Below are 24,722 nucleotides of genomic sequence, written 5' to 3'. Positions count from 1 at the left end.
GTAAGTACCCATTTATGTGTTTGGGAATGTGTGTGTGTAGTTGCCCATGTATGTGTATTGGGAGTACATGTGTGTAGGTGCCGTGTATGTGTGAGAGCACATGTGTAGGTGCCCATGTATGTGTGAGAGCATATGTGTAGGTGCCCGTGTATGTGTATGAGTACATGTGTGTAGGTGCCGTGTATGTGTGAGAGCACATGTGTGTAGGTGCCCGTGTATGTGTATGAGTACATGTGTGTAGGTGCCCGTGTATGTGTATGAGTACATGTGTGTAGGTGCCTGTGTATGTGTATGAGTACATGTGTGTAGGTGCCCGTGTATGTGTATGAGTACATGTGTGTAGGTGCCTGTGTATGTGTATGAGTACATGTGTGTAGGTGCCCGTGTATGTGTATGAGTACATGTGTGTAGGTGCCCGTGTATGTGTATGAGTACATGTGTGTAGGTGCCCGTGTATGTGTATGAGTACATGTGTGTAGGTGCCCGTGTATGTGTGAGAGCACATGTGTGTAGGTGCCCGTGTATGTGTGTGGATGTGGAAGTCAGAGGTTGAATTGGATGTCTAGTCACAGTAAGGTTTTCATAATGCAAAGCATTCATGTCATTTCCTTCTGTGATGGCCTATAAACTAGAACAATCTGCAGTTCCTTTCTTTTTCTCTTGTTTGTTTAGGTGCGAATACAAAATAATAGGTTCCACCACTATGTCTTCACACACATCTGACATTATAATGACTCTCATTTGTTCCCCTCCACCACTGACCTCCACATAGCCCTGCTCTCCTCGGGCTGGTTCCTCTTTAAGTTGCATTTTGTACATATTAATTTTTGGCACTCAAATCTCTAAAAATGCACTACTTTTTCAAGTATTAATTTCTTAGTTAAGTTTTATGATAAATAGAACAAACTTTCTGACAAATATATTATTATAATTGAAGAATTATTTAGTATTCTAATTTATTTCAAAAACTGTCATTTTCATAAATCTTAAACTATTATACTTATTTTTCTATTTTTCGCGTGTGTGTGCATGTGTGTGTGTTTGTGTGTGTGCGTGTATGCACGCAAGAAAGAGAGAGGACAGCCTGTGGGAGTTGGCTCTTTCTATCTACCCTGTGAATTCTGGGAATTGAAGTCTGGACATCTGGCTTAGTGGAAAATGCCATTACCCGCTGAGCTGCCTCAATTATACTTCTTTATGTTATGTGCTTCAATTATCAGTGTGGGAAAGGATAGGAGAAAAGCGAAAGGACACATTTTTCCTCAATTGTGTTTTTCTTTCTTTTTTCCTCTAACTCCATTTTTAAGGGCTAAATATATTCCAGACTTGGAGAAAGTATTTTAATATTGGCAGCCATTAGTAGCACATTGGCAGTTTAACCTTGGCTGCCCAGAAGCCTGCCAGTGGGTTGTTAAAGAGTTTTTATGCCTTAAGGAACAGCTGGGCTTTACAGCAGTACCGGGTTTCAGGTTTTATATTTTACATTTATGTGGTTTAACATGTTAGCTTACAGTGAGCAAAAAACCTTAACTACTTGGTAAGCAGTACATTGTAGGTAAGATGTATTGGTCAAACCAAAGGAATTTCACAACGAGAGAGTGCTATTAATAATTATACCAGGACAACAGGTGTGCGCTTAACTGTGGTTTCCATTTAAGTAAACCCTGCTTTAGAAGATTCAAGTAGTTGAACCATCTTGTCATCACCACACCTGAAAGAATGCATTTTTCTGTAACAAAGTGTCTCCAAAGTCATTATTGTTTTATTAGTGCTTATGACCCTGTAAACTGTAATTTGCTCAGGATGGATAGGAAAGCTTGGGTGGCTAGGACAATTCTCCATCTAAATTCTCATTTATAAATTATTTACATCACACACACACACACACACACACACACACACACAACACACACACACACCACACACACACACACAAGGATTGCCCTCTCAGACTCTATAAACTTTTTATCCCAGTATCAGGGATGGGTCTGAAGTTAGGGTCCTCTCATCCAGACCAGTTCTAGATGAGGCTTGGGGTTTGCATTTTAACTGTGGCTCTTTTCATGTGTTCTTACATCAGACTTAAGTGATGAGTTAGGAACAGATTAATGACCAACATTCCTGAGCAAATTTGAGGAGTCCCATGGTTCTAGAAGTCCCATAGCCAGTAAAGCCTCCCTGGATACCAAGCCACCTGTGTATGGGCCAGTGTTGTTTCCTCAGAGTGGGTTTCTGTAGGTCATTGTTTTGGGGCTTTTGTCTTTGCCCTCCTGTGAGTTCTTGAATCTGTCCTCTGAGATATTTCTCCTTTTTCCTAAGAAAAGCATTTAGAATTTTTTTTAAAGCAGTGATTTATAGTTTTCAGTGTTCAAGTCTTACATATATGCTGATAAATATTTCCCTGTGAATTTTGTGGTGTGGATTACTGTTATAAAATAGAGTTATATTTTATTTTTTTTAACTTTCCACTGCAAATATGACGAGATACATTTGTTTCTGTATATTTTTCTTACATTCTATGGCTATATAAGATAATATACATTTATGGGTTTTGTAGATTACTGCTATTTTCTATTTACATAATTATGTGTACACAAATACAAAGTGTTAGTTCTTCTCTTTCCAGTCTGTATGCTTGTCTTTTTCTTGCATTATTGTAATGGCTAGCATCTCTAGTGTAGTGATGAAGAAAAGTGATAAGGACAGATATTCTTGCATTGTTCTGAATCTGAAAATAGTTAGCTATGTTTTTTCATAGATATTCTTAATTTACTGAGAATCTTTGTTACTAATAGGCATGTTTTACACTATATTTTATTTCAATTTAACAGTTGATTTATTAAAATGTTAAGGATTATTTATGTCAATACTTGAACAGGGTAATGCTGTATCAGGTCTGTCAGTTTAAGAAACAGAAAACTATAATGTTTAAAAAGCTTAAGAAAAACTTGGTCAAGCCTAAAAATATTCTCTCTTAAGTCAGTCAGTAGTCATATAACAAGTATACCCAAAATGTTTGATGATTTCAATTTTTGGAAATGGAAATGCATGAAAATAATTGTTATCTTTCTACTTATAAGCTGTTGTAAATCTTTAAAACTCAAATTATTTCTTTGTGTGATTAATTTCACCTATAAAATCTGAATGGAGCTTTTCTAATGAGCATCACTAGCATGCTTTAATTACTTTTCTTTTCTCCAGACTAACCGAGTGTTTTAACAAGTAATCATTATTTTTCTTATTTTGGATATGGACAGTATGGCAGTGAAGCATTAAGTAAGTAGTGACTGTGGGCTAATTGTGAGCCAGTATGCCAAGTTTTATTTTTGTTTCTGTCTCTTATGGAGATAATGAAACAAGCTAAGCAAAAGCAAATGACTTTCTCATTGCTAATTCTTTTTATGGCAACCGTTTCCTTAACACTAGGAGTTGCTTCAAGATCCATTATACATTGGGCTGCGACAGAGGAGAGTGAGAGGTCCTGAATATGACAAGTTTTTGGATGAATTCATGGAGGCAGTTTCTTCCAAGTATGTACAATTTTTATTTTATTTGAATTGAATTTCAAAAGTCTGAAACCAAGCTACATAACTATTAAAATCTACCAAGTTTGATTTAGCATGGTTTAATAGTTAGATTTGATATGAATGCAAGAAAACTATCCCCCAGACCCTTTATAACTTTTCTTGGCCAAATGGTAGCATCAGGTATCTGTCCCCCAAAGCTATCTCTGTTCCTTTCCCCAATGAAGCCTTGTCTTTAAAGAATCATTGTTGCTATGGAAATACATGATGGTCTCTAGCCATACTACACTGAACCCACAGATGGCATCTGAAATGCATGCTGATGGGAAATAGGGAACTGGCCATTGACAGTAAATATAAAAAGGAAGCCTTTTCCTTTTTTACATTTTTGGCAGTCTACACTTCTTTCTGGCTACTGGTAAAAATCTGCTCTTCATTCAGGTTTGTGGCTGACACTGGACCCTTTTGTGGTAGGGGAAGGAAGAGGTGGGACTGAGTGTGAGCTATATAGCCCCAGAGGCTGTAATAGAGGGAGAACCAGGCTGTCCATCATAGTTTGTGCATCTCTGCTTAAATCTATAGGATTTGATTAAATGTACTACTGTATTGTCATCTAATGTAGTTAGTATTTGATTGCGGGCCTGTGGCACTCTAAAACTTTCCAGCTTTTTCCTTGAGAAAGAGATTCTGTGATAATTTTAATAATATACCCAGAGGGAATTTTGTCATGCCAGCCACCAGTCATTCAGTTTGTTAGTGTGCAGCCATAAAACCATTATTGTTTAAAAATAATTTGTACTTTGGTGGGTTTTTTTTTTGTAAATAACTTTATCATTGGGATCTCATGTAACTAGAGTTGTCCTTTTGTTTCTTATAAAGTTATAAACACAGAAGAAAACCCTTTGTTTCATCAGTCTGCACAGTATTTAAATACTTTGAATTGTTCATTCTGGGATTTAATGCAGAGTATACTTTTAAATCAGTATGGACTACTTTAAAATGGACATGTTTTAGTCTCACGTTTTTAAATGATCACAAAATGCTGGATTACTTGGAAGCATCACTGTTTATTTACTTGACCTTTTCAGATGGACATTGAACTTATTTTAAAAGGTTATTGGGGCTGGAGAGGTAACTTGGCAGTTAAGAACATTTATTCGCACTTACTCATTAAATTATTTTGTATTTTAAAAGAGCAAAACCCTACCATTTTCCCATTGACAGTTTTCTTTAGAGCTTGACATTTTGAAAATGCAGGCAATATTATACTCTATAGAATGGCATTGAATCCATAGTCCAAAATAGTGAGGGAAGAATGTTCTACACAAGACATAGGTATAAGAGACTAAATATCTCAGCTGTATCAAACTATATAGTTGACACAGGGTTAAAAAAAAAAAGAGCACTTATTCCTCTTCCAGAAGACTGAGTTCTATTCTCAGAACCCACTCTGGTTGCCTTATTTCTATTATTTCAACTTCAGGGGTCCAACATCCTCTTCTGGCTTCCACAGGCTCCTGTGTTCATGTGGCACACATACACACAGATGCATACGCATACAAGCAAATAAAAAAGGAGTCAACCCTTAAAAAAAACATGTTTGGTTAATTTGATATATATATATATATATATATATATATACATTTGTTATATATATATAATTTGTTATATATATACATACATTAAGCTATATTTAGACATAGAAACAGTTGAAAAACTTAAGATCAAAACTACGTAATGTCATTCATTTCTATTTATTTGTTCACATGTAATTTTAAATGTTTTATCCTAAAATCTTATATAAGGTTGTGATTATCAACTTTCTAAATAACAGCATAACTGAGAGATTGTTTAGGTAGTGCCATGAAGCCACCTAAAAGAAAAGGAAATGAAACTCACAACATATTTTGATTTTCTCTCTGTTTGTGAATTTAAAATCTACCTAAATAGGACAAGCTCATTATATTTATAGGGAATTTATTAAGCAGGTTGTAAGCTCCTAAATGATGATGCATAAAGAAAACCTGTATGGAGACAATGGAAAGCTCTCTGGAGAAACTGAGATAGGTACCAAGCTGGAATGATCTTTTTCAGTGCAGGGTCAGGAAAAAAGCTTGTATTTTTAGTATTAAATTCGGGGATGTTGCTGGATGTTTTCCGTCTTGCCTATCAGTTCCTGTAGCTGCTTATAAAATAATACTCTAAGGCTTAATATTAATTATAATTATTTGTTCAATGACTCAGACTTATTACTCTCTAGCTGTTTATTATAAATTAACCCATATTTACTAATCTGTATGTCACCACATGGCTGTAGCTTACCGGTAATATTCTGACATCTTACTTCTGCAGTGGCTCCATGGCGTCTCCCTGACTCTGCCTTCTTTCTCTTCAAATCCTTGTTTGGATTTCCTGTCTGGTTCTATTCTGTCTGACCATTGGCCAAAAAGGCTGTATTCATTGGCCAATAAAAGCAACACATATCGAAGCATACATAGGACATCCCACATCAGGGGGATTATGGTGCTGCAGAGATGGTTCAGTGGTTAAGAGCACTGGCTGCACTTCCAAAGGACCCAGGTTCAATTTCCAGCACCCAGTGTCAGCTCAAAACTGTAACTCTAGTTCCATGAGATCTGACACCCTCAGACATACATACGTACATACAGGCAGAACACTAATGTACATAAAATAAAATCATTTTAAAATTTCAGGGGATTACTTAAGACATATGAAAAGGGATTGATTGATGGGCTCAACAGTAATTTTTAATGTAGAAAACATCTATAGTCAGGAATGCTTGCTCATGCCTACAATCCTAGGAATTTGGAAACTGAAGCAGGAGGATTGCTGTGAGTTCCAATTTGGCCTGCACTATATAATGAGACTGCTCAAAAACAAAAATAGGAAAAAGGAGAATATATTTGGTGGAAGTCAGGAGTTGTACTTCTGGGTCCTTCCCAGAGAAAAGTAACAGAGACTTAAAAAATATCGTTTTGATATTGTCCCTTCAGAAGCTGTCTAGAAGTGAAACCTAGCATTACCCAATTAGGGCAATGGAGTTACCAGACGCCAGACTATGATGGAATGTATTGAGTACTTTGGGGACCAGTGCTTGTAGGAGGAAGAAGGGAGAAATAGATGTGAACCAAGGGAGAAGCTGTACTGCAGCATGGACCCTACACTCCTGGGGTAGGAGCATTTGAGACCACACTATATGCTGCTGAGATTGTTAGCAGCCACTAGCTTTGCCATGCCCCCACCCCCACCAAAACCGTTCTGGCTTCTTAACCTACTATGTTGGCAGTGATGGGGTGGGTGGAGTGACATTAAATCATCTTTCTTTGTTTGCTCTATGGTAGCTCTTACCATATAGGTCAAGGCCTTGCTGTGGATATTATGACGCACTTCTGAAATATGAAATCAGAATGTCTCAATGAGAAATCCTTCACAGGATAGATTTGTGGTCTTGTTCCAACTTTTCTGAGCACCATGTTGGGGCTGCATTATTACTGCCCTTCATATTGCTTCTAAGAAGGGGAGGGAGTGGGAGTGTCTGGTTGATGTTTCAGGTCTCCAGATGTCATTGTAGACTCTGGTCAGAGTCCTCAAAGTATTTGAGCATTTCTCCCCAGATGCTGATGAAGCATCGTTGATCCCTCTAAAGATCTAGGGACGGCTATGTATTCTTGCCAAAGTATTGAGAAGTCCTGCGTTTTGGAAACTAGGCCTCTTCTCCCCTGACTTCTGGGTAAAAGATTAGCTCAGGTTTGGAAATTGCACAAGCAATTGTAACTTTATTGCGTTAAGTGCTTTCAATTGTGTAGCTATTTGTCTTTGATTTCTTTTGGTGGCAAACACTGAGTGGCAGACTCTAGGAAAGCTGTAGCTATTAGCTCTCATAAGTGTGCATCATTCTCACATACACACTCTTGTTGCCTCCCTGAATGACAGCTGCACCCATCAGACTTCCTCCTGGGGTCCTGTCACCCTCTCACTGCTTATCAGTAAGCCCAGTTATGTATCACTTTGTTTTCTGTCCATTCTGGCCTCCTGAGAGCCAGGAATAAGCTTTTCACTAATTTGGGGACTTCTCATCAGCATGTTCCATGTGGCTTTGGTACTTGGTATGGTTTTCTTTTTTGTCATTATTATAGAACATAGTCAGCTAATGGGTTTTTTTTGTTTGTTTGTTTTGGGTTTTTTTGTATATAGTTTGTACATTCCAGAATGTCCTTCTCTAAGCCTAGTAATCCCCATGCGTGGCAATGTTTCTGGCATCTCAGCCACATTTGGTATGAGCCATTGGTTTGGGTAGGCATCTAGCAATCATCTTAATAGTTACTTTGTGCTGTATCTAGACATTCTTGCTGGTTGTTACATTCTGCTTCTCAGGAAAGTGTCTGAAATCACTGCCTAACATTAGGGTCCAGGATCTTCTCAAACACCCTCAGAATTAAACTCAGTTGTATTATTCCTGACTAATAAAAGCTATCTAAATCTGTTCCTCTGGGATATAGTTGTTCTCTTCCTTTCTGAGTCCCAGCATGCCCTGCCTGGCTTCTGGTATGATATGATGCTCTTACAAGCCCAAAAGGGGTCTAGAAGAGATTCAGGCATTGACAGGGCTTACAGAGGTGCATGCTGTCCCCTGGAGGGAAAGTCTCTGTCCTCAGCAACAGTGAGAAGAGAAAAGAAGACTGTTCTTGTGAGGTCATAAAATGGTGTTGACTCTGAAGAGTCAAGAGTTAGAGAGATCAAGCCAGACGTCCCTCCCCACGCAGTATGAGCCCATTCACTCTGCTAAGACTAATACAGCACATTGGCCTACATGGGAATCTTGGATGCTCACTGCTAGCTAAGTGCCCTGTTGTTATCATCATGGTCTTCTCCTCAGGAACCACAGAATCTGAAAGTCTCTTTGTATATGCAGTGGACAGTTATTGGCCCTCAAGTCTTGTATTCTTTTTCTATTGTCCTTTTAGTGTCATTTCTCAAAAACTCTTTGAAGTAACATTCCAGTTAACGTTCTTTTCTACTAATACACCAAGAAGGTCACCCAGGAGAGCATTTTACCAGTTGGACTGCCACCTTGTGCCATTTACTACCAGTGACAGGATCCTTATGGCCATCAGGGACTGACAGATCAGAGGACACATCTTATCACCTGGTTTTCCAGACCAGTCCTGGTACCAGATGTCATAGACTGGGTTACCTGTGAGGCATATTCTGAAATGATGCCCAGTGCTTAAGAATTTTGCAAGAAGTGCCTTTGAGATTAACTCCCAGGGAAGAAAGACAACGGAGACCTTAAGTGGTTCTACAGGTACAACAACCTCCACTCTCTGCCCACAGAGAACTCCGCTGGCTACAGCTGTTGCTATTTGGGCTGCACAGGCCTATCTGTATGCTTCCATATCAGTGAGTGACTGGATGTAGGTCATCCTGGGAAAGAATAGGCCATGCAGTGAAGTGGGTCTGTGGTGAAGTGGCTCTCTGTGGCTAAGGTGATCCCTGGCAAGTCAGTGCATAATCTGGGTATCATTTCATGTATCCAGTACAGTGAGTGAATCAGGAAGTATTAACTAACATCTTTCAGTAAATAGTGTAGCACATAAAACTGTTTAATACTTGTCTGTGGGGCTGGAGAGATGGCTTTGTGGTTAAGAACACTGGCTGCTTTTCCAGAGGACCCAGATTCAATCCCCAGCACTCACATGCAACTTGCAACTATCTGTAACTCCAGTTCCAGGGCATCTAACAGCCCACACAGACATACATGCAGGGAAAACACCAGTGTACATAAAGTAAAAATGAATAGTTTAAGAAAATTGTCTGTTCAACAGTTTTATTTCCTGACCTGAGTAATTCTATATTTGAGATTACAAATGTTAAAAAAAAAACTTACTTAGAATATAAAGAGAAACTTTAATCTCCACACTGTTCACTGAGATCTTTGTGACAGAATTTCTTCACTTTCTTCTGTGGTCTCATACCCTTCTCACTTCTCACCAAGTGCTCTTTTGGACTTTACTTGAATTTTCCCTCTTCTTTCTCACGAAATGCCAATGTAGCTATTTGTCTCTGCTCCTTGGTGATCTTGTCTAATCTGAGATCTTTTTCTTTATCACACTTAACTCTGTCTTCTAGCTTGGTCATCTTCCCATTTCAGAATGAGTAGCGAGCCTGCTTATTGGCATTTCTACTCGAGTCAGTAGTAGACCAGGCTTGTATAATGTGTCTGATTTTGAACATCTGCTCTTACACCCACCTGTAAGCCAGCTTCTGGCTTCACCTTTTTCCATCCTACAACACAAGTTCTTCCTGTCCCTCAGAGTAAGAATTACCACTCCAACATAGCCTGTTTGCAAGCTTTTGCAACTTCAGTATATCCAGGATTTAGCTTTTTTTTTTTTTTCTTCATTGCCTGTTACTTAATCTCTCTTCTTGGGATTGTTGTAGCTTCCTAACTGGTTTCACTGCCTCTCCACTTGTTGCCCTCCAATGTGTTCTTAACACAGAGGCCAAGATGGTTCTATGTTGAGTAATTTCCTTGCTCAGAACTTGGCAAACCTTACATGGCCTTCAGAATGAAAAAGGGCTTTGTACTAACACAAAAGGCCCTGTGCCACCTGGCTTCCTGGTGCCTTTCTGACGTTGTTACTGTTTTCCTTTACCTTTGTTAATGTGACCTGCTACTCTCTTCTAACCCCAGTGAGGTCAAGGCATGTTGTGCTATCCGCTCAGAGTTCACCCATCACCTGTGTGCCTCCCTGGTTTCCCACTAGGCTAGCTGTCCCACCTTGGAAATCCCTGGAGATCTGTTTTGCTCAGTGAAGCTTGCCTTGATTAATGTGCTTTAAATGTTACCCTCAACTCATTTTCTTCATTCTCTGCACCAATCAATGCCAGATTTGTTTATATTCAACCTTCTGTGCTCAACATAGATTCATACACCATGAAAACAGCACCTCCTCTTTCTTTACTGCCCCACCCATAGTTTCTTAGATGTCACCAGATGTGTCATAAGTACTCAGTATGTGAAATAGATGATAGGATTTGATGTATTTTATTTATATAACTTAAAAATAAAGGTATGAATGGAGAAATTCTGACATGTTAAAAAAGCCTTTTCTTGTGAGTTAACTTGGAGAAATAGTGACTTGTTCTCTTACATATTGTATATAATACACACTGCTAATATACATACTGCTAAGGTTATATTAAAATTAACACAGGTAGGAGCCTGTCTGTATTTGAGTTTGTTTTGTGATTGTACTTCTTATCATGTCTCTCTTTTCGCAGAATAGGTATAAAAGTAGGGACACCTTCTACAGTGCGCTCTACATGGGAATTTCTCTGAAGATCGTTAATTAAATGAGTAAAAAAAAAAGATTACCTTTTCAAAAAGCCGGAAAGAGCTAACTCTGTTTGTTCTTTAGATGGTTTCTAGCTCATCCTGGCCTCAGACTCACAATCCTCAGATCTTAACCACCTGCCTGCTGGGAGTATGTGGGATTATGGTGTACAGCTACTGAATTTTTAAAATAATAATAATAATAAAAAACTGTTCGCCAAGGACCATTTGTTAAAAAGTTGTCCTCTAAGTATTTAAAATTAAAAGTCACCAGGAAGCATTGGGAATGACTACAAAGATGCTTAAACAATATTTAGAGAACTTCCTGCAATCTTGGCTGCCTCATGGGTTTCATTTCATTCATTGTATAACATCTAGGAGGAGAAATAATGTTTGTCTGAAGCCATGCCTCCTGTACCCACTGCAAGGTGTGATGATGGAGTTTTTATAGGATGTCACTTTCTTTGCTGGGTTGCTGTTGAGCTAAAGCCTTTGCTGTGTAGGTGAAGCATAGCAGATTATCACACAGCATCTAGTAAGCTGGCCATAGTTCTTAAAGATCACATACCAAGTTTCAGAGGAGCAAGGTACACAGCCCTCGAGTTAGCAAGAATGTATCTACCAAAGGTATCTTTCACTTATTATTGTTAACAACCTTTTTTTCCCTCAATCCTCTATTTGTAAACTTAGGTGTTCCTCACCCTCACACAGGACTGTTGTTATCTCCCCTGCCATCCTGACTCTGCACCAAATCTCTAGGCTTCATACAGACAAAGGTTTTAGATTTTTCTAATAGTATTGTGCATATGTGCACCTACACCCCCCCCCCACACACACACGTGTGCTCAGACATGCAATGTATAGGTCTGACTCTTAGAACAGGAATGTTAGAAATGTGGTTTTTTCTTCCATCCTGTAGAGCCCATGTCTCAAGACGTTCAATAGGAGAAACCTGGGCTTCCAAGTCAGTGCTAGGTCTATCCACTTCATTTTAGTCTAATGAAATCATTTGCTTTCCTCCAAGCTTCCTTTCTTGCCCTGTAAGCTTCAGGAAAATATTACCTAGTACACATGCGGAGTCATGATGGCTGAGATAATAGAACAGACACAAAGTTACCTTTATTAAGTGAATAGCAACTGTGATTCTTATTTCCTAGGAAGGATGGCTAAGGCTTAGTTTCAGTAGGCTGAAAACTTTAGTTTAATATAGATGGCACATTCAATGGTTGAAATGATCTAAGCTACAATAGTGATACAAATCACTCAGCAGTTGAGATTTCTGGTTGCTGTTATGCTCTGGGGCCGCTCCATCACTCACTCCGTGGAAAGATGTGCCGAGGGCCCAGTGATGTGGGGAGAGGCATTGGAATTAAACTTCCCTCAGTGTTCCAACTTGGACTGTGGTGGAAGTACTAACCCTGCACATGCTTTTGATTCTCTGAGCTGGCAGTGTCACAGCATTTGATGTATTAGTGAGTCAGTTGAAAGTGTTAATTACCACATTATATAGTTAGCCTAGAACAATTCTCATTCAGTATGTTAAACTCCTTTCTGTATAAATGTCAGCCTTGCCTTGTAGCTTGAAGTTTTTCACTGAGCTCAGGAGTCACATTTGGCAGAATAATTGATCCCAGAGAGAAAAACTCCTTAAACTTCGTTCTGCATTTCTTTGTTGTTGTTATTTATTTATGTATTTTTTGTTTTTATATCCCAATCAAATCCCTCTTCCCAGACCCCCTTTCCCACCCCCCACTCCCATACCTGCTCCATCCATTCCTCCTCCACTGTTTCTCTTCAGATACCGGCAGGCCTCCCCTGGATATCAGCCAGCCATGGTATATCAGGTTGCTGTGAGACTAGGCACCTCAGCTTCTATTACAGCTGAATGAGGCAATCCAGTAGGAGGAGTGGGTTCCAAAAGCAGGTAACAGTCAGAGACAGCCCCTGCTCTTACTGCTAGGAGTCTCACACAAAGACCAAATTACACAACTGTAGCATATATGCAGAGGGCCTAGGTCAGTCCCATGCAGGCTCCCTAGTTGTCAGTTCAGTCTCTGTGAGCCCCTATGAGCCAGGTCAGTTGGTCCTGTGGGTTTTCTTGTGGTGCCTTGACATCACTGGGTCCTGCAGTTCTTCTTCCTCCTCTTCTGCAGGATTCTCCAAGCTCTGCCTAATGTGGATCTCTGCATCTGTTTCCACCAGTTGCTGGGTGAAGCCTTTCTGATGACAGTTGGGCTAGGCACAAATCTATGAGTACAGAATATAGGCATCATTACACTGACTTTTTCCCCCCTTTTTCTTTCTTTCTTTTTTTTTTTTTGGCATTCCTGTTTGGTTCTATCCCAGGTCTCTGGGGTACCCCGACTTTGGGTCCTGGCCCTCAGTGTGGAGCTCCCTCTCATATTATAGGCCTCCAGCTGTGCTAGCCTTTAGTTGGTCACTCCCACAGTTTCTGTGCCATCTTTACCCCAGCACATCTTGTAGGCAGGACAAATTGTAGATGGAAGGGTTTGTGGCTAGGTTAGTGTCCCAGTCCCGCCTCTGGAAGTCTTGCCTGGTTACAATAGATGGTCAATTCGGGCTCCATGTGCCTTATTGCTAGGAGTTTTATCTGGGGTCACCCTCATAGGTTCCTGGAAGTTTCCATTGCTCTAGGTTTCTAGCTCATCCCAGAGATGCCCCCAGATTTCAGTCATGTCTCCCAGTACTATCTCCCTCCGTCTTCCCCCAATCTGATCCCTCCTATTCCCATCCCACCCCACATCCAGACACTCCCACCATCCACTGGTGATGTCTGTTCTGTTTCCCTTTCACAGTGAGAGTCATGCAGTCTACCCCCCTCCCCTTGAGCCCTCCTTGTTGCTTGTCTTCTCTTGGTCTATGGATTGGTTCTCCTTTACTTTATAGCTAATACTCACTTATGAATAAGTATATACCATATCTGTCTTTCTGGGTCTGGATTATCTCACTCAGGATGATGTTTTCTAGTTTTGCCCATTTGCCAGCAAATTTTCTGATGTTGTTGTTGTTGTTTTAACAGCTGAGTAATAATACTCCATTGTTTAAATGTGCCACATTTTCTTTACTCATTCTTTTGTTGAGGGACATCTAGGTTGTTTCCAGTTTCTGGCTACCGTAAATAAAGCTGCTGTGAATATAGTTGAGCAAGTGTTCTTGTGATATGGTAGAGTGTCCTTTGGGTGTATACCCAGGAGTGGTATAGCTGGGTCTTGAGGTAGATTGCTCCCCAGTTATCTGAGAAGCCACCATATTGATTTCCAAAGCAATGTAGCAGGGTTCCTCTTGCTCCACACCCTCCCCAGCATGAGCTGTCACTTGTGTTTTTGACCTTAGCCATTCTGATAGGTGTAAGATGGAATCCCAGAGTCCTTTTGATTTGCATTCCCCTGATGGCTAAGGATGTTGAACATTTCTTTAAGTGATTTTTGGCCATTTGAGTTTCTTCTGTTGAGAATTCTCTATTCAGATCTGTATCCCATTTTTTTAATTGGTTTATTTGGTTTTTTGATACAAAGTTTCCTGAGTTCTTTATATATTTTGGATATTAGCCCTCTGTCAGATGTGGGTTTAGTGAAAATCCTTCCTTCTGTGGGCTGTCATTCTGTCCTTTTGACAGTGTCCTTTGCCTTACAGAAACTTTTCAGTTTCAATTTGTTAATTGTTGTTCTTTTGTATTAATTAAAAATTTTCATTTATTTTACATCCCAACTGCAGTTTCCCCTCCCTCCTCTCTTCCTGCTCCCTCTCATCTGACCCCACCCCTGTCCACTCTTCCTCTATTTCTGTTCAGAAAGAGGCAGACCTCCCATGAGTGTCAACAAATCATGGTAAGACTGTGTCCTCCTTTATATTAAGGCTGGGCAAGGCAGCTCAGTATGGGGAATAGGCTCCCAAAAGCCAGCTCAAGTGTTAGGGACATGCCCTGATCCTACTGCTAGGAGTCCCACAAGTAGACCAAGCTACACAGCTGTCATACATATGTAGAGGCCCTAGGTCTGTTCCTGCAGACTCCCTTGGCTGTTGGTCCAGAGTTCTATGAGCACCTATGAATCCAGGTTAGTTGTTTCTGTGGGTTCCCTTGTGTTGACCTTGATTCCCCTGGCTCATACAATCCTTCCTCCTCCTCTTCAACAGAATTCCCATGCTTGGCCCTGGATCTTTTCTTTTGTTTCCATCAGTTACTAGGTGAAGGCTCTCTGATGGTAATTAGGGCAGTCACCAGTCTGATTACAGAAGAAGCCAGTTCAGCCTACCTATCCACTATTGCTACAAGTCTTAGCTGGGGTCATCCTTATGGATTCCTGTGAGTTTCCCTGGCACCAGGTTTCTCCCTAGCCCTGAAGTCCCCCCCCCCACCCCCCCGCCATCAAGACATCTCTTTCATTATTCTTCCCCCTTCACCCTGCCCCCAGTTTAACCAGGAGATCTCTTCTATTTTCCCTTTCCACAGAAATCCATGTTGATCTTAGTGCCTGTGAGATTGGTGTTCTATTCAGAAAGTTGTCTCCTATGCCAATTAGTTCAAGGCTGTTCCCCAATCAGGTTTGGTGTATCTGGTTTTATGTTAAGGTCTTTGATCCACTTGGACTTGAGTTTTGTGCAGGGTGATAGATAAGGACCTGTGTGCACTCTTCTACATGCTGACATGCACTTTGACCAGCACCATTTTTGAAGGTGCTTTCTTTTTACCATTGTATAATTTTGGCTTTTTTGTGCACTTCATACAATTTCCTTTATATGATTTATTTTTCTGTACATTATACATTACCCATACCATGTCAACAATTTACTTTTTATAACACACACACACACACACACACACACACACACACACACACACACACACTAAAAGTTCTGTAAAGGACTTTTGCCTGTTTTCTTGCCATTGTATCCCCTGAGCCTGAGCTTGGGTCCCAGTAAACAATTGTTGTTGACTATATTTGGTTTACCTGTGGTGTATGGTCAGCTGTGGTTAAACTCCAAAACAAGTCTAGGTAAACTATGGGAAAGAAAGGAAAGAAAATTAATTGGGGTAAGGAGAAATAAATATCACTAGCCTACATTTTCTCTTGTGTCTTAGCCTACCAGTTATAAGTTTCACTAAGAAAATATCCAGTGGCTTCCCTAAGAGTTGTCAATAAACAGTGAATTTACAGCATAGTTATTTCAGGTCTACTTCCAAATACACAGAATGAGCCATAGGCCTCCAATAACAGCATTCCTAATACCTCCCCACTATTCTTTTTCTAATTATTTCACTTATCCACAACATACATCATTGTTATTTTGAACAATCTTAATAACTAGGTCAACTGAGGAGAAGAAAAAGATTTTATTTCACCTTTACTTACCCTTTCCAATTCTCTTCCTTCCTTTATATTGGTGCTGTGACCCTTTTTAATACAGTTCCTTATGTTGTGCCAACCCCCAGCCATAAAATTATTTTGTGGCTACTTCATTAATGTAATTTTGCTACTGTTATGAATCATAATGTAAATATCTTGATATGTGTCCCCTGTGAATGGGCCATTTGACCCCCACAGGGGCTATGATCCACAGGTTGAGAACTGCTGCTTTATATAGTTTCAATATCTTAAGTCTTTCTACCCATATATTTTCATTCTCTCTTAAAAACTCTTAACATTTCAATAGATTTCCTCAAGTGTCTAAGATAGTCTTTATTTATGCTGTGCTTTTGAAGGATAATTACATTAACTAATTATTGTTGAATAGTAGATGTTTTCTTTCACCACTTAAATGTCTGTCTTTATGCTCTTACATGATTTCAGAAAGGAAGTCCGATGTAACCTTAGTCCTTCTTCCTGTGTGGGAAGATGGGGTCCCCTTACAACTTCTTTCAAGATTTGCTGTTTGCCTTTAATCTGCAGCTTGACTTTAATATGCCTACATAAGAATTTATTTTGTCTTCATTTATGTATGTTTTCTGCACCTCTTGGATCTGTGGATTGGTTTTTGTAATTAACTTTGTAAGATTCTCAGCCATTGTTGCTTCAGATACTCGGATTCTTTTTTTCTTCATTGTTTTCCCATGTGTAAACACCACACTTTTCTGATTGTTGCAGTTCTTGATGATTCTGCCCTTTTATTTCTTGCCTTTTCTCTGTGTTCCAGTTTTCAGAGCCTCTACTGGCAGCTTTTCAGGCTTACTTATTCTTTCCTCTGTCGTGTCTGGTCCACCGATGAGCCCATCAAAGGCAATTTTCAGCACAATGACTTTGATTTCCAGAATTTCCTTTTGAATCTTAGAGTTTCAGTGTCTCCTGATGTTACCCATATGTTTTTGCATGGTGTCGACTTTTTCAAATTAAACTCTTCATAACTGAGTCATAGTCATCTGAAGTTCACGGTCTGATTGTTCCGAAATTGCTGAACATCTGAACATCTAGATGTAGTTCTTTCGTTTTGCCTTGTCTCATGTGACTCTATGTCTTGTCTTGTATCTCTTTTTGGGATTTGTTGAAAGCTGGGCGTGGTGTTTGGAGTGACAGGAGCTGAGGTACATCTGTATCTGTTTTTTGTTTTGTTTTGTTTTTCTTTTTTGTGGCTTTTCGAGACAGGGTTTCTCTGTGTAGCTTTGGAGCCTAACCTGGCACTCGCTCTGGAGATCAGGCTGGCCTCGAACCCACAGAGATTCACCTGCCTCTGCCTCCCGAGTGCTGGGATTAAAGGCGTGGGCCACCAATGCCCATCGAGGTACATTTGTATCTTAGCTGAGAGCTTTGCTTATCTGGCTTGGTTAGGTCCCTCAGTGCCCTTCTTTTCATTTCAGTTATTGTTTGCCTTTGGATTTTTCTGAGATTTCTTGTATAGAGTTTGAGACTTGCAGGCCATTGAGCTTTTCTCTCCTGTTATCCTAGAACCCTGTTGAGGTGCTGGGCAGGGCCTGTGTAGTTTAGCCCTGTATTAGGTCTTAGTCTTTTAGTGAACTTAAGCTAGGTATTTCCTTGCCCATGTTATGAGCTAGAGGAAGCTACAACAGTTGAGTATTTCTCTTCCCCTGGGTTTCTTAGGTTTTGGTAAAGTCTCAGTAAATTGTCTTGGATGAATAGACGGCTTCTGAGGGAAGTCATTATGAAAACAATATTCTAGCATTTTCAACATGGATACTTCTTACTTCATCTGCAGGAGGTGGGGGGGGACTTTTTTCAGGTCTTCACAGTAAACATCTAATTCATGAAGGTGTGGCTGAAGGCAAGATCCCCTGGTGATGTTTAACTGTCTCCTGCAGTTCAGGAAGAGTTGGAAGTGCTCCCACTATTTGGTCCCAGCAGCGGAGCTGTGCTCCTGGCTTTCCTATATGCTTCCCTTTCCTTCCTCTTTAGACAGCTCAGTGGGTCTTGAGCTTGGGAAGAGCTGTTAGTCCTAAGTGTTTGGGGTTTTCTGTATGACTATGGAAGCAATGACTTTCAAGGACTTTGCTTGTCAGAATTGGTAATCCTGGTCCGAGATTCAGGAATCTGGAGTTCATGAAGATTCAGAAGTCTGCTGGTATCCTGAGTTGAATTCTAAATCTTGTATTTGTTCCAAGCTTTAGTTTCATCATCCAAACTATGCCCTTGCCTTGTTGCGTCCTGTGTATGTGGGCAATTTACACAAAGATGATGGATATCGAGTGACATCTAATTCTTTTTATTTTTTCTGTTGTTGTTGTTTTGTTTTGTTTTCTCTGTGTAGCCCTGGCTGTCCTAGAACTCACTCTGTAGACCAGGCTGACCTCTGTCTCCTGAGTGCTGGGATTGAAGGCATGCATCATCACCTGGCTGACATCTAATTCTTATGGTGCTATTATTAAGAGCTTGAGATGAGCAGTTAAGATGTATGTCTTTTTGTAGTATTTTCCTCAATGCTGAGTCTTAGATGTACCCAAGGACTGCATGAAGCACTAGCTTCATGCTATAATATTATGTCCTACAGATGTGGGACAACACGTTCACTCCAGTTGCTTGTTCATGTCAATTAGACTGTTTCCAGCTGTTTATTCTGTGGACAACACTGCTGCACAATGTCTGCTCATCATGTCTTCTTACAAAGGAGATTCCCTGTGCTGTGCTGGTAATTTCACTTTTGAGGGCCTTCTCAATGCGCTTGCCTTGTTCTGGGCCTAGTTGCCCAGCATTTCCCAGGCAGCACCACTCACTACACTTCACACTGAAACTGTATCACTGTGTGCTCTAAGAGGGGGGAGCTGTTTAGAGAGCATTTGGCAAATGAGTAAATCAGGAAAGAAAGGCAGGATTTCTTTGAGGGGAATAACAGGAAAGAGTTAGATGACACGTTATTACAACTCGGGCCGACACTTAAGTAATGTGATTAAGATTTAATGTAACACATTTTCACTGGGGAAGGAAAACATTTCATTGCATTACCAAATCCTTAAGTGGAGATATAGCCAATGAATAGAAGCGGGTGCAAGGAGGACAGAATGGATAATTACAATTTAATCTTCATAATGCCTGTGGTCACAGCGAAAAATCAAGAAACATCAGTATAATACAGTTGAAAGAATGCAAAGAAAAGTGACAGGAATATCTGCTTGTGAAGCAATACAGCTATAAGATAGCTGGGACTAGAGGCATTTCATTGAATTGGTTAAAAGTAAACAGGACTCTGTTCTTACATACTGGGGTGTATTGGATGTGGAGGGAGCATAGTCAGAGAGAACTTGAGTCAATTTAAGATCACCTATGCTAGCATTCAAGACTGCTCATGATCTGAAACTCAGCTTTATTACATTTTGCTTATTTATTACTGTGTTCAGGGAGGGGTGCACAGGCGACATAGCGTGTGTATGGAGGTCAGAGGACAACTTTCGAGTATCAGTTCTTTTCATGTCAGATTCTGGGGATTGAACTCAGGTCATCAGGCTTAGTGGCAAGTGCCTTTATGTGCTGAGCCACGCCACTGGACCTGCGACAGTGTGAAATATAGCAAGCACCATTGTTGTTCTGAAGTTCTTCCACATGAAGTTATTAGCATCTCCTAATATAGCCTCTGGAATTGCTGACTTATTCCTCCTTCACTTTTTGAGTCCTCCCCAGGGCCAAACTTAAGAGTCCATTACTTAATGCTATCTTTCTTAAGTCTTTGCTGGGCTCTGTGTGTGCCATGGATTGTAATTGGATTTGGAGTTTTGTGATGCTGAGGATTGAACCCAGGACTCTATGTGTGCTAAGGGAGCTCTGTGCTCTGGGCTTCTCAGCCCCACTGATTGTTTTTAATCTAAACCTCTTTTAAGATTTTTTTTTCCGTTGTATGCTTTGTCTTCCTAATAAGTCTATTTCTCAGTCAGCATTTTAAGGGCAAAATTCATGTTTCTTGTTTGATGCTGAATTTATTAAGTATCTTCAAACATTAATTCATTATCAAAATGAGTCATTTGGAATCCACCCCCCAGGAGGGGTGGTTCACCCATTATGAAGTACTGTAGGTCTTGGACACTGTGTGGTACCATACATATAACACATCCGGAAACATGATTTTACCCCACGTCTCAGAAAAATCCAAGCATGCATGATCAAATTGGTTGCATGAACTCTCAATATTTTAAGATCAAGGAAAGACTACTATTTTCACCAATATTTGTCCATATACACCTAGTCACGTGGCACATGGTGTGTTGAATGCACACAAGTGCCACCTTGCTGGTGTAACGATAGAGGTTTTGACACGGAGTTCAGAGTGTGGTGAGAATGTTGCTCAGTGTCAGAGTGCTTGCTTAGCATGAGTCCCATGGCCTGCGGTCAGCTCATACTTACCACTCAGAGCAGTATGAGCTCACTAATGCTCAGTCCTTAGTCATGAGGAACTCGAGTGTCTGCATCTGTAAAATGCATAATGACAGTGCCTTCCTTGCTGAATTGCTGAGAGAATTAAATTAGATAATCCCTCTGAATGTGGACCATACTGTCTGGCGCTTAGTCAGTCCTGGCCACAGCCATTAGTCACTGTAGTAAGGTGGTTTCCAGACTTAACACAGCCATAGAGAACACAAGCTCCAGAATTTTTACATGTCAGTTTTAGGGGTTTGTTGTTAGCTTCTAAAGGTATTAATACCTGCTATTCCATGCCACATTTTGATTGTAAAATAGTAAGTTCTTTTCACAGTTTTATTGGCTAACTCTTGAGAGTACCATCACTTCTGATTTCATAGTGACAAAGCCACTTTAAACTATAACAAAGATCCCTTCCATGGCTTTCTTTCTATTATATGGTGCAGGATTCATGTATCACAAGATGAATTCAGAAAGCCTCTTTTTAAATTTCTGGGAGTGAAATCAGAGCTAACTACCAGGTAGGAAAAGTCACAAAATTAAAACGGGTATGTGGCATCTTCCAGAGGATGATTCTAAAACAGGCACATGAAAATGATAGTGCCCCATATACCGATTTACTACCTAGGACTGTTCCCAGATTGCACTGTGGAAAGGCTGTAGATTTATAGCTTCATACACTGTGTCCTGAACACTGAAGGCAAACCACACTGAAGGGACTTCGTTTCAACCACAGAGAAACTGTAACAAGCCCCAGACCACCAAACCAAGTAACTAGTAGATCCGGGAATAGAATTGAGAAGTCTCTGATGCCTCCTCACAGACCACAGGCTGCTGCTTCTGAGCATAATGACAGAGCATCTGCTGCTGTTAGTCCCCCAGAATATGACACACCAGGAGCAAGCCGCCTGAGGGCATTGCCCAATGACATGCAGTTTTTGGTTTCTTAAGGCTCCTTAGGAACCAGAGAATTAGAAAGTAACCATCACAAACATTAGATGGCTGCTGACTGATATTTGTGTTTGGGGTACTTAGTTGCTACCACAAAGTTTTCTTCTTTGCTGACATTTTCAAAAGTGATAATTTATAACTATGGAAATGCTTCTTTTCAGATCTTTATAACACTTTATAATTTTATGGAGAGCTTCCTTGGAATATGGAAAATGGCACCATATATGTGACTATAGTTGTTTTGTTCATGGCTTTCCCCCACTCTCCAAATTTCCCCTAAGCCCCTTTCTTCTCTCTACCCTCAGTACAGTCTGTAGCACCAAAACAGTTGCTCTAAAAGTTTGTCGGCTTTGGAAGATCTAATATGTCAGCCTCACTTTCTCAGCTGGAAGTACTTCTGTCATCACTGTGTCATCTGACAAAATTTGCTTGTATCTATCAGCATTTCACCATTTTATTAAGTTGTAAAAGAGCTTTATTACTTGTATGAGTTTCTTTGTGAAAAACACTTTTTGAAGTTCCTTAAGTAGCTTCGCCTAAACCGTCTTGATTTAGCTTCATCTGAGGAGTGGTTTTCAAACTGTACTGTATAGGATGGCAGTGCTTTTCTCGTACTCTTCAAGGCCATTATCTTACATTTAATAGTTACTTTTGTTACTATTAAATACCTTTGGACCTCTCTACTAAATACCTTTGGACCTCTCTACTATAGAGTAGTTATTGCTGGTAGTTGAACTGAACACATATTTATCATTTCAGACAACCCCCATAACAAATCTGTGAAAGATGTAGACAGTGCTCATGTCTTTCTTGATAGGAAAACAGAGGCACAAAAAAGTTGAAGATACATAGTATGGAAGGATGCCAGGAGTTCAATATGGGAGCTCTGACTCCATAGCCTATGGCTTGGAACCACTATAGCAGCCAAATTAACAAGCCACATTCTATATTAAAGTTATTTGAGAACAATATAGGTGCAAGCCAGGAGGCATTGGTTCTTTTTTAATGGATACACACAGTAGCAGACTAGTGTTACCATCCAGTTGTCATTGTTAATGCTTTGTCATCATGTGTACCTGTGTCCATATATGTAAGATGAGAATAATAGTGGCAGACCATGCTGTGGTTGTAAAGAGTAATTGAGTGTCTTCTGTCTTATCAAGTGGCAAAACATTTGTCAGTAGCAGCAGTATCAAGAAACAGAGAAAAGCCAAATCTTCTCTAAATATTGTTAGTATAACTGAGGAAACAATGTAGAAAATACTTTCATAATTTAAAATGTATGGCCCGATAGTAAAAGTAGTAACGGAATTTGAAGTTAATCATTTCCTAAATCCACAATGGTATTAGAAGGAAGTTTGGATTATAAATTAATGCATGTGCCAGGGCTGTCATAGGCATGCTATCCAAAGGTGATTCCATACGTAAGAACATCAATTAATCTGATTTCATAAAAACCTGAAGTTTCTGTAGCAGAATCAACAGAAACACTATTCTAATTTCATTTCTGTTGCTGTGTAAAAAATACTCTTAACCAAAATCAACCTGGGAGAGAAAGGGTTTATTTGGCTCACAATTTCAGGCCACAGTCCATTATTGAGAGGAGCCAAGGTAGGAATTCAAAGTAGGCCTACTTGCTATTCCACACAGCTTTATCTCTGACCAAGGAAGTCATTTCATGGCCAAAGAAGGAGAGAAGGCACCATTGAGGATGCTGGTTGTTGGCTCACAGAGCAGCTTACACTCAGCTAGCTTTCATGTACAGTTTCATCTCGGCTGCCTAGAGCTATAACTGCCCACAGTGAACTGGGCTGTCCTACATCATTGACAGTCTAGACAGTCCCCCATAGACATGTCCACAGGCCACTAATCCAGGCAGTTCCTCAGTTGAGCGTCTTCTCTCAGATGGTCTTATACCATATCAAGTTGACAATTAAAGCTATCTAAGACAAATACCATCTAAGGGATTGATGGTTTAGTGTAGTAGATTAGGAAAGCTATTTGCTGTAGATGGAAGTTTCTGTCCCACCTGGTCCTGTAACCATTCAGTCCCAAATAAACATACAGAGGCTTATATTAATTATAAACTGTTTGTCCTATTGCTTAAGCTTATTACTAACAAAAAGGGGGTTACTACTTAAATTAACCTATAACTTTTATACCTTTTACCCATAAAAGGCTTGGTACCTTTTCTCAGTGAGGCATTCTTATCTTGCTTCCTCTGTGTCTGGCTGGTGACTGCATCTCTGCCTTTCCTCTTCCCAGAATTTTCCCAGTCTGTTAGCCCTGCCTATACTATGTCTACCTGGCTACTGGCCAATCAGCATTTTATTAAATCAATACAAGTGACAAATCTTCACAGTGAACAAGAGCATTATCCCACATCAATTTGCAGTGTTTATCATAGAAGATATTATCCTTAAAATATAAAAACTTCTTATTGCAATAATAAATAAAAGGACAATAAAATGAATCAAAGAACATACAGTTGCCCAGAAAGAATTAAAAATGACCAAGATTTGGAAGATACAAAGAAATACAAAGCAATATTAAGTTTTATTAGTGATTAAAAATGAGACATAACTCTCCAGTCTTCTACCACAGCAGCCATGGAAGAGCAGCAGCCAGGTTTTCATGCCATCCCATGGCCAGGGTCTTAACAAGGCCACAGGTAACCAAGACCCTGGCCAGGTGAAGTACAGCCACTGTAGTGGGCACATAACCAAACACATTAGTGAGTGTGTGATGAGATTTGGGAGGTAAGGTGCCACAGGGAACTACTCAAGGTCTCCAAAGGCAGTCTTGAGTTCGTCAGTACATGGGGGAGCAGGTTCATCCTCCCAGGAGTCAAGGGGAGCTCAGTGGTACCCTGGCTACCTTAAGTCCATCTCAGAAAGGACTGAGTTCTTTTCCTCCTCTGTACATAACAAAAACTTTATAGAGGGAGGGAAGGAGGAAAGATTGATTTAGTCCCAATTTACCCTGCAAATGTTACAGTGTTTTTAGGAGGTAGATCATTAAGGATAAATATATGAAAATAATATGTTAGTAACTATAATAGATGAAAACAGTGGAATG

General features: G+C 40.0%; 1 protein-coding gene across 1 annotated transcript in view; it reads left to right on the top strand.

Moving 5' to 3' along the window:
- The window catches only part of Me1 (malic enzyme 1), a 111,469-nt gene that overhangs the window by 51,133 nt on the left and 35,614 nt on the right, over positions 1–24,722 (top strand). The window contains exon 6 of the mRNA XM_027411007.2: positions 3,427–3,530. Coding sequence (XP_027266808.1) covers positions 3,427–3,530 — 104 coding nt within the window. The remainder of the gene's footprint in view (positions 1–3,426; positions 3,531–24,722) is intronic.

This window comes from Cricetulus griseus, chromosome 4 (genome assembly GCF_003668045.3).
Source record: "Cricetulus griseus strain 17A/GY chromosome 4, alternate assembly CriGri-PICRH-1.0, whole genome shotgun sequence".
Classification (NCBI taxonomy): domain Eukaryota; kingdom Metazoa; phylum Chordata; class Mammalia; order Rodentia; family Cricetidae; genus Cricetulus; species Cricetulus griseus.
This window is presented reverse-complemented; position numbering and strand designations above follow the sequence as displayed.